Source organism: Micromesistius poutassou (genome assembly GCF_964030765.1).
Source record: "Micromesistius poutassou genome assembly, chromosome: 5".
In the NCBI taxonomy this organism is placed as follows: Eukaryota; Metazoa; Chordata; class Actinopteri; order Gadiformes; family Gadidae; genus Micromesistius; species Micromesistius poutassou.
The window spans coordinates 8809274-8819254 of record NC_140275.1 but is presented as its reverse complement, the minus strand read 5'-3'; the positions used below and the strand labels follow the sequence as shown (position 1 = coordinate 8819254).

At 44.0% G+C, this 9981-nt stretch overlaps 1 protein-coding gene across 1 annotated transcript; it reads right to left on the bottom strand.

The window, feature by feature from the left end:
* Positions 1 to 202: 202 nt before the first annotated feature.
* Positions 203 to 8418, bottom strand: LOC311342818 (transmembrane protein 161B-like). The gene is made up of 5 exons (XM_084467648.1): positions 8201 to 8418; positions 3620 to 3723; positions 2636 to 2719; positions 886 to 983; positions 203 to 467 (listed from the first exon to the last, which is right to left on the bottom strand). Exons 1-5 carry the CDS (start codon positions 8201 to 8203, stop codon positions 244 to 246), a joined length of 513 nt encoding a protein of 170 aa, XP_084323774.1. The 5' UTR covers positions 8204 to 8418; the 3' UTR covers positions 203 to 243.
* Positions 8419 to 9981: the final 1563 nt, after the last annotated feature.

The following is a 9981-nucleotide window of genomic DNA, read 5'->3' as shown; positions in this document are numbered from 1 at the left end:
TGTATCTCCACACACACACACACACACACACACACACACACACACACACACACACACACACACACACACACACACACACACACACACACACACACACACACACACACACCTTTACGTGTTGCCAAGGGAACAAAAAACGGTTTACTTTATTTGAGTCAAGTATTATGCAGACCGATCAAAAAAAAAACAAAAAAAAAAAAACAACGCAATCTGAGAAAACAGCAGAATTCACTGCGAGTCACTTTAAGATAAAGTGCATCTGGTACACAACCGAATGGTCACGGTAAACAACCGGCGGTCAAAAGGATACATGACGAAGGCCAGCACCAGCAGGCACCACACCACGCTGATGTTCATCTCCCCCGAGGGCTGCGCCACGCTGTAGTACAGCTCCGTGATCAGGTACACCACCGTGGCCGCCACCGTGAAGTCCACCAGCCACTGGAACTCTGGGAAATAGTGGAGCGCTGCGGAGGAGGAGGAGGAGGAGGAGCAGGAGCAGGCAGCAGGCGTTATGACGCGCGTTATGACGACGGGTGCTCACAGGACTTCTTTTGCAGAAGAATTGTGAAGGGTTGGATTTAGAGAACACTTTGTTGATCTGTAAGGTGTCTGAGATTTAAGTATTATGAAACAAAAAACTTCCCTTCCAATATACATACTATATATACATACATACATAGGAATATATACGTTGCTTTATTACACATTTTTTGTAGGAGTTATTTCAATTCACAGATCCCCATTGGGACTGTTTTCTATGGGCTCATCGTCATATGGCTCAGCCTTGCTTGCAAGTAACTTGCAAAATGCAAAAGCATTTTGGTAAACAGACTCAAGGTGAACGTGAAATGTAATAAAAACAACAGCAGCGTGGCGTCATACCTAACGTGTCCACCTCTGTGATGTACTTGGTCTCCAGCTGTAGATCTATGTCCTTGGGAATGGTGAGCGGCTTGTTGTCTATGTGACCATTGTACTTCCTGGAGCGACGGAGAAAGAGCAGTGTTGTGTCGTGAGGCGGATACCGCAGTGCTGTATTTATAAGACATCCTTTCACACAGTCGTCACCTCGTGATGAATGCCCCCTGATTCATGATTCATGTAATTGAGGAATGAGCGTTCCTCAATTACCATCATTTCCTAATCCGTTCCATCACTTCAAACTTCTTTTAAGGAACATTTGCCCAATGCTAACCGTCTATACATCAATTTGAGTTTCACAAATCATGTTTCTACATTTGAAACATTAAATATAATTAGATTCCATTAGGCTACAACTTAGAAAAACATCTATACAACCAATTTGGTCGGCTGAAATCGGACCCACTTATTTCATTAACCACTATAACTCACATCTCGATAATGTTCCTGGCTTCAAACAAGTGCGCTCTACAGCGCTGAGAACCAAAGCCGGGCTCCAAAGGCCGTCCGAGCGTGGACACGGTCTGGCCGAATGAGACTCTCTGGAGACATGAAGTTCTAGGGCCTGCACTACATATACCTGTGTGGTGGGAGCCAAACAACCCATGTTGTTGATAATACTAGTAGGGAAGCAATGAAACTCCTCCAAGCCAATGAAAGGAGGGAGTGTGTGTGTGTGTGGGGGGGGGGGGGGGGGGGGGACAGGCTTAGCCAGCTGTTCTCTCCAGACCTGTCTGGAGGAAGATCCTCACAGCTCGGCAGGGCTTTGTCCGTTCCGCCCCTGTGTGTGTGTGTGCTGGCTTCAGAAGACAATGCCACCGCAAGGACCGACGGGGCCCAAAAGCAGCCCGGACCCATTTCAACCACGGGGCACCTGACTCGAAAAAAAATTTAAAGGGGGGGGGGGGGGGGGCCTGCGCCTGGGCTCTGGGCTCTGGGCCCTCCGCACCGAGACCGAGGTAGCGGTCCGGTGGACAGAAAGAAGCCGAGCCGCATGGCGCGAGCTGGCCAGAGGACAGTGGTCCGTCTTTGACTGGGAGGGATTAAGGCCCATGTGGAGAGACGCAGCTCAGGCTTGCCGGCCACAGAGAGAAAGGAGCCGGCTATGGAGCGGCTTTAAGTTAAAACCAAGAGGGCACAGGGGGGGAACTGTAAGGATTACCTTTCCTGGTGGGACTTCCGACACAAAATTCACCGCACAAAAGAAAACGGCACTAAATTCATGTGTGCCGACATATGGTCCCACCTCCCATCTGCGGCCTTGAAACGTTGAAGAGGTGATTTTCACTCGGACTTGCTTTTGAATGGCTTTTCTTCACCAGCCATCACTTTGAAAGATACAGTTAGCGACTTTGATTTCACGAAGGCTACCACGGAGCGACCATTACAAAACCCCAAACTGGCACCAGTATAACAGGACCAGTTTGCCCTTGCCGATTATAAAGAAACCTATTTCTAAGCAGAAACACTCCCTCCAGGTCCTGACGAAGGCGGGGGAACAAACAGAAGGCAGACTTCTCCCCTCTCACTTCAAAACCAGGCCTTAAATGAGCCACAGGAGCACACATCAGCCTCATCTCCTCCCTGACAGCCTTGTGTTCTCCATCCATCTCCGACGTCTGCCGCCACTCTTTCCATTCCCGCCTGATGAAAGAGGTGCCAGCCGTACTCCACCCCCCCCACCCACCCACCCACCCACCCCCACCACTACCTTTCTTTCTTCTTCTGTCCTTTTTGTTGTTTCCCAGCTAAGCTCCTCAGCTCATCTTCGGTAGGGTGCTGATACCATCGCAGACTGTAGGAGAACAGAGCGGCGTGGCATCGGGTGGACAGGCGGCGTGGAGGGGGAGAAAGGAGACCAGCGTTAGGACTAGGACATTTTACACTGCATATTGGGAAGGGGAAAAAAAAAAAAGAACGACAATGACATCTTGTTGTTGTCTAACTCTTTAGATCGACTTATATGAGCTCTAGTCTTTGGTTTGGGATAAATAACCACAATCCTTACAATACATTGGAAATTAACTGGCATACATATCCACGCTGAAGGAAAGGGATTTCCAAAAGGGATGGGAGGACTCCCATTCATGAATTTGCTTGAAGCGAGAGCTAGTTTAAAAACATCCTTTAGATCATCCCTACATACAGTACTTTTACTTGGGACGCATCTGGCCCCGTGTGCGCGTGTGTGTGTGTTTGTCTGAGGGACTTTGGACGTGTTTGTGTTTGTATGCATGCGTGTTTCGAGAGACGCATGCTTCTAATGTTTATTTATTAGCAATATTGTACTGCGGAGAAGTCCGTAGGGACCCTTTGAGTCTCCTGTTTTAAAGTTTTTCAAAAACTGGAAAGGGAACTAAAAAGCATAAATTAATTATTAAATGTGTTCCGAGAAGCTGTTTACTGAAAAACACATATGCCCCTAATAAGAGAAAATTAGACGGGGACTATATTTTCCAAACGCATCCTCTGGGGTCGTTCCAATATTGGGAAACCCTTTGGTGTTTGCTGCATTTTTAATACACGCTTTTTCTTTCATCCACGTTCCTCGTTTGCCGGCTTCAAAAAATGAAAACCTAGTAAAACGTTCTCCATTGTTCCAAGGATCCTTTTGAAAAGGAAAAAAAAAAAAGGGGGCGCGATGCTTGGAAAACAACAGAAAGAATCATGAAAAGGACGAAGAAATCCACATTACCTGCCACTGCAGAGTAGCCATCTTGCGAACGAGTAATGAGGTATGATTTTCTGAATGACACTGGCCATTATCATAGTAACCACCAGCTGCACGCCGATCACCCCCTGTGGAATGCGGACACGGGGAGAGGGGGTAGGCGGGGGTGGGGGGGGGGTAGAGGATGGAGATGATAGTTATAATAATTCAACTGCTAGGAAACATCACATGTACGCACGCACGTCACACACCGCGGGCGAGTACTGATCGAAGGTCCATCGATCAGTACTCGTCTCAATGTCATTCAGGAGCTTGGGTTAACTAGTTGTTGTTCTTCCCCCCCCCACCGAGCATCCAGTCATTAAGGAACAGCCAAGCTCAGAAACAATTAGGCCTTTGAAGTGCTGTGACGTGACACCATAATGACCGAGTGCTGCCTTTCCTTTCCCCCTCCCTTCAATGTGATGAAGGGGAGGCCAAACAATTGAAACGTATTTCCAAACCTAGACGCCACCTGTCCAATCATTTGGCACAGCAAATTATGGATAAAACCACTTGTCTAGTTAGGACGGCGGAATATAGGAGAATAGTGCAATGGGTTTGCTATTCCAAACGTGGAAATGACATGGAGCGTAACAAATCATACAAATCTGAATGAAGCTTGTCATTACGGCTGAAAGCCAACAATAATTTGCCTGACTTTAGCCACTGGAAAAATAAAAGCGCGTTCTACAGCCAGGCTTGATCAAGATGACGTTTTCAATGGACAGAACATGAAAAGACCTTTACATTTGTTGATTGTTTTGATCCAAACTTTTGAAAAGAACACTCACCTAATATTGTGTCAATATATGCGTTGTGCCAAAATAGTTTCAATGTCACTGCAGTGGGCTCAGGCAAGCATGAGGCTCTGTATCCCGGATGTAGAGGTTTGTCTGACTTTGAACAAGGTGGACTGGATCCTGAGTATATCTTCTATTCAGAACAATGTAATCTAATCTAACCTGAACACACTGCATATTACTTATTTCAAGTAGATCCAATTTCATACTGATATGGACATGGTCAAACATACTGTCAACTAGGAAGACAACCAATGGTTGCATATTTACACTCAGATAAGCCTTCAGTCCTATTGCATGCATTAATTTAGGCCTATGTAAACTTCACCAAGTCTTGAATAAAGCGATCAACTATATACAGATTACAAGACAGGAAAACTGGAACAAATTAATTGATGAGATTCTGAAGATATTATTTGAATCCGTCTTCACTTAACCTCATTAAGGTGTTAATGCGAACAAAAGCTAATGTAGGCATCACAGAATATCGGTCTACATCTCACCTGTCAAAAAAATCAGACTGACACAATTTGTAAAGTACATGAAATGAAGCATGCAAAGAAGATAATACATTTGTGGTGGTGGTGCAGTTAAAGTGAATTCATCAATACAATTCAAACAATTCAAAATTCTTTGTCAAAAAAAACTGTTTGCAGATCCATCATAAATCTTAATAAGTGGCTTTGAAAACTTGGCACAGAGCTCCTGTCCACATAGATTACGGCACAAGTGCTAATCAATAGGTTATGAAATGATCTCCCTCAAAAATCACCACCACATCATTCCACGCTCAAAATCACTGCAGCCAGGATATCTGAAATACGTCAGCCTGTCAGACTCCCAAACAGCTGAAGCCAGCCAGCACTCCTGTGATAGGTATCTTAAGGTTTAGCCAAGCAAGGGAGCTCAACAGCAACCAGGTGCAATGAGATCAATACTCACTTCAGTTCACATAGATTGAATTATTCCTACCATGCTGCTCCTTTATCTACTCTCTATAGGTCTGAGCCAGAGTGTAAGCTGGCACGTGACACAATCAATAAGAATCACTGGTATCAGGGCTAGCACACACATAAGTGATTACTGTTAATGAGCGATAGGGAGGAGCCTCAAGGCTGCTCGTTTAAGGATTATGATGAGAGTATCCTCCTTGTATATTGGTTAAATACACCCCTTCACATTGCACATGTATTGATGGTTCAACCAATAGCGGTTGGGGTTGGACTGACACACCAACCCTAGGAGAAAGCTAAAGTATATACCTGTTTAGACCGGTTGGTCTCTTTAAGCTTGGCAATTTAACAGACCTTATGTAGCCAACCATAACCTGTCTGCATTTCTTATTTTCTAGACATAATACTTGGTCAAAGAGTATATAGGTCAATAGCCACGTGTTTCCAGTTTGGTGAGACTTGACCATTCTCCACGGGGGACTAGTGAGGACCTCTGGGCTGAAGGAAATTAAACCAGCATGCCTCCTTATCTTGCCCAGTTCATTTGACCCCCTGTACGCAAAGATCAATTCAACGTGTGTGTGTGTGTGTGTGTGTGTGTGTGTGTGTGTGTGTGTGTGTGTGTGTGTGTGTGTGTGTGTGTGTGTGTGTGTGTGTGTGTGTGTGTGTGTGTCTACTGTGATACCCACTGCCACTCAAGACGTCAATAACCTATCTGACATTTTACCCATGAAACCATCACTGGAGGGGGGGGGGGGGGGGGGGGGAATCTCCACGTCAAATTTGGCCAAAGTCATATTCCTTCTTGCATGTTGAAACTTGATGCAATTAGGTTTTAATAAGACATCGAGTGTCATCACAAGTTACTGTGAAATATTTATATGCGGTTATAAGCAGTAAATATAAAGTACAAATATGAATATTACTGAATCAATTATATAATAATGTACAATATGTACAATATAATATAATATATTATATTCAAGCCCTTTTTTCAAAACAGAACAGAGACCTTCAGTGGTTGGGCTACTTTCAAAGTCAAAGTCAGCTTTATTGTCAATTCCAAAAATCTTCATAACCTATGTGAGATAGGTTGGACTGATGATGAGAGTTTGTTAGTTTGCAAATTCATTTAATCGAGACAACGTTAGCATGACGACGGTGCGTTGGTGTGTTTGCATTAGGAGCTTGAAGACAAAGCGCAAAAGATGGTTGACTGTTGAAAACGTACAGACTTCAAGTGCATTACTACAGGTTGAGGCTCCCCTACGAACAACGGAGCCTACAATGTAAACATGGAAAGCATAAACATACATAGCTTCTCAAAGCCTCTGAGGCCTCAGAATAGGCAGCCCATACAGAGGCAATGTTTTGAAAATAAACTACGGTATGTTTACCGTGCAACAAGCTTTGTGGATCTTTCCTAGATGAAATGGCTTAGTGGTGAATAATAGCCCAATAATAGTAATACGTTTTGTTTATATAACACTAGTCTGTTCATTTATGAGGTCTTGTCTCATATTAATGTCATCACAGGCCTAGTACAGCTGGAATGGTGGAATTTATATAGGTAGGGTCAGTCAGAGTAAAGATAATATAAAAGGTATATGTAACGACACAGGTATGAAAGAAACATGAGTTTATTTTAATACCTGGGATAATATGATATAAGGAATATATGTAACAACAACAACACAACACAACTCAACATAAGGAATACTATGTTAATAGTCACACTCCATTTTGGAACTCAATTTAAGAATCTTGTTTTAAAAGGGACCTCAATTTTACCTTATTACTTGCCCACCATTTGTGGTACAGTTATCCTGACAGACTTGTTGAATGTATAAGCCTACCTTCAGAGAGCAGAAAGCCAGATTGCAGTTCAAGGGCTTAACCATAGTAATGCCACATTAAGTTATACCTTCCTAAGTGCATATCACATTATCTCAGAACTGAAACCTACGTTACACTAAGACACACAGGTACCTAGTGATATGTCTAGGTGTTGTTACGTATATTGTCCCCAAACATGCTGACCTCTGCCCCGTGAACCATGACTGAAAGGGGACATTTACAGACACTATCTGCAGAACATTCAGGAGTCGGGAGTCCCGGAGGACATCCAGAGGTCAAGCCGAACCAGGCCAGGTGAGACTGGGAGGGAGGGAGGGAGGGAGGCGTGCTGGCGACACCTTTTGCTTTTCAGTATCACCAGCAAACGGTGCTCCTTGTGACATCAAACACAGCGCACACACACACACACACACACACACACACACACACACACACACACACACACACACACACACACACACACACACACACACACACATTGCAAACAGCACTGGCAGAGGGAGTGTGTCAACCACATGGCGTCCATGCCACTGGACACACTATAACGTTTCATGTCACAGACGCGAATTCACGTTAAAAGGGGGTTCACACGAAGTGCAATCGATGCTATGCTACAAGCTACACGTGCTAGCAGGTTGCTATCACCATTCAGACTAGCATCTCACACAGTATTCCCGTGCACACACACACACACACACGCAAACATTTTGAAATGGAAATGCATGTGGCTCTGCAACGCGTTAACATTCACTAGGAATGCATGGACGTCGCTGACAGGGGACACTTGTAACGCGATGACAGCATTAGCAGTGTGAACGTTAGCGGTAGCTCGGTGGTGCTGCTGCTGTCACACACACACACACACACACACACACACACACACACACACACACACACACACACACACACACACACACACACACACACAAGCACACACACACACACTCACTCACCATGTTGATGCAGCGGTTGCTGGAACAGGCTGCCCGGGCTACCGTCACACTGCGCGCCCCCCGTGTCGGAAATCAAGCGGCTCGGAGCACATAAGACCTCTTTGGCAACGGGTTGGGGTCGAAAGGCTGTGGTTGTGTGTGTGTGTGTGTGTGTGTCCCTCTTAGCAAAGCGTCACCTCGCTGTGCTGAGGGGGAGCATCGCCTTCGGTCGCTGGGCTCTTCCTCTCTTCCTCCGCCGTGTGTGTTTTCAACTGCGGTAGAGGTCATGCGAAGACTGGGATATGCAGGCGCCCGGGAATGTGCCTCGTTCGTCGGCGGGTGATGATGTGTATTTTTGTTTACTTTTTTTGAAGTATGAAGTTTCATTATGTGTAAAATGTTTTACGTGAAACATTGTGCACACGTATTTTTTCTGATTTTTTTTAAAATATGTGTCTGGATTAGTTGTTTTTGGGCAGGCACAGCGGAGGAAGCACCGAGTGGACGCAAGGACCCCACAAACCGGAAAGCGGCATGGTCACACGTGACAGTTCTGCACCTGCATCTGTTGATGATGCTGAGGAAGGGTTCAATGTTTTAACTTTAGCAAAGCTTCTTTAAAGTAATCCCAGATTGATTAAGTTGGTTACAAATATGTAAATACAGTATATTCATAAATGTGTGTGTGTGTGTGTGTGTGTGTGTGTGTGTGTGTGTGTGTGTGTGTGTGTGTGTGTGTGTGTGTGTGTGTGTGTGTGTGTGTGTGTGTGTGTGTGTGTGTGTGTGTGTAGATATATAGTTAGATCATTAACTTAAGTAATGTAGTCATTTTGGGCAAATGGTTTAAGTTAACCATTAAAGTACATGAAGTACATGAACAGACTCAGTAGTAATGTCATTTGATAAGGTACTTTGTAAGCTTTATAAGATCTCTAGATCTTATAAAGAATGTCGTCATTTGGAACCAAGATATGTTTTTCTTATACTCAAAGCAAATACTTAAGCCTTAACCATGTGCAAGATAGTTCACAAAAGATGGGATTCATTTTTAAAAGCATTACCCATTTGTAAGCAGTGAGTAGACAATGGGTTACCTAAACCCAGTTAAATCTGGATATTTAGCCATTGCGTTTTTTATTTGAAGTGTCAGTACAATATGTAATAGGCATTTGTCAATGGCACGAGGATTAGATGTTTTCTATTTATTTTTGAGGAAAACATAGTCCTTTAGGGCAGAATAAAGTATGTAGACTAGTCTTCTAAATAAATACCTATCAAATAGATGCTTATAGCATCACACTTGTTCATACTGGAACATATTAATGTCAAGTACTACATATAATTCAGTTATGCCCACCTCTTGTCGTTTCCTGCCATTGACAAGTGTTGCATTTCAAACACTTATTTACAGGTGAGATGGATTCCCCAAACCAATCAGGGAAAAGATGCCATGATTGGTCAGAAATAAGATGGGAGTGGTCTAAAATTGCAATGCCATTTTGGGTGTATTTAGTATAGAGTGCCAAACAGAATTTCACCCACAACCACCCCAGCCTTCACCTGCTTTGGTTCTGCTCTGTATTGTATGTAACCTATGCAATGAGTTAAGATATATTTATCCCATGGGGGATTGTATAGTGCTGTTGTTATTATGTATCTGACGTCTGTGTGTCATGCTTTAAATCCTACAGCAGGGAACTCCTGAAAAGAGTGGAAACATTCCGCAGAATGTAATTGTATTACCATTTCATGCAGTAAATGGTTAAATCTATGACATGAGTGATTCCCGACAGAACTACCAC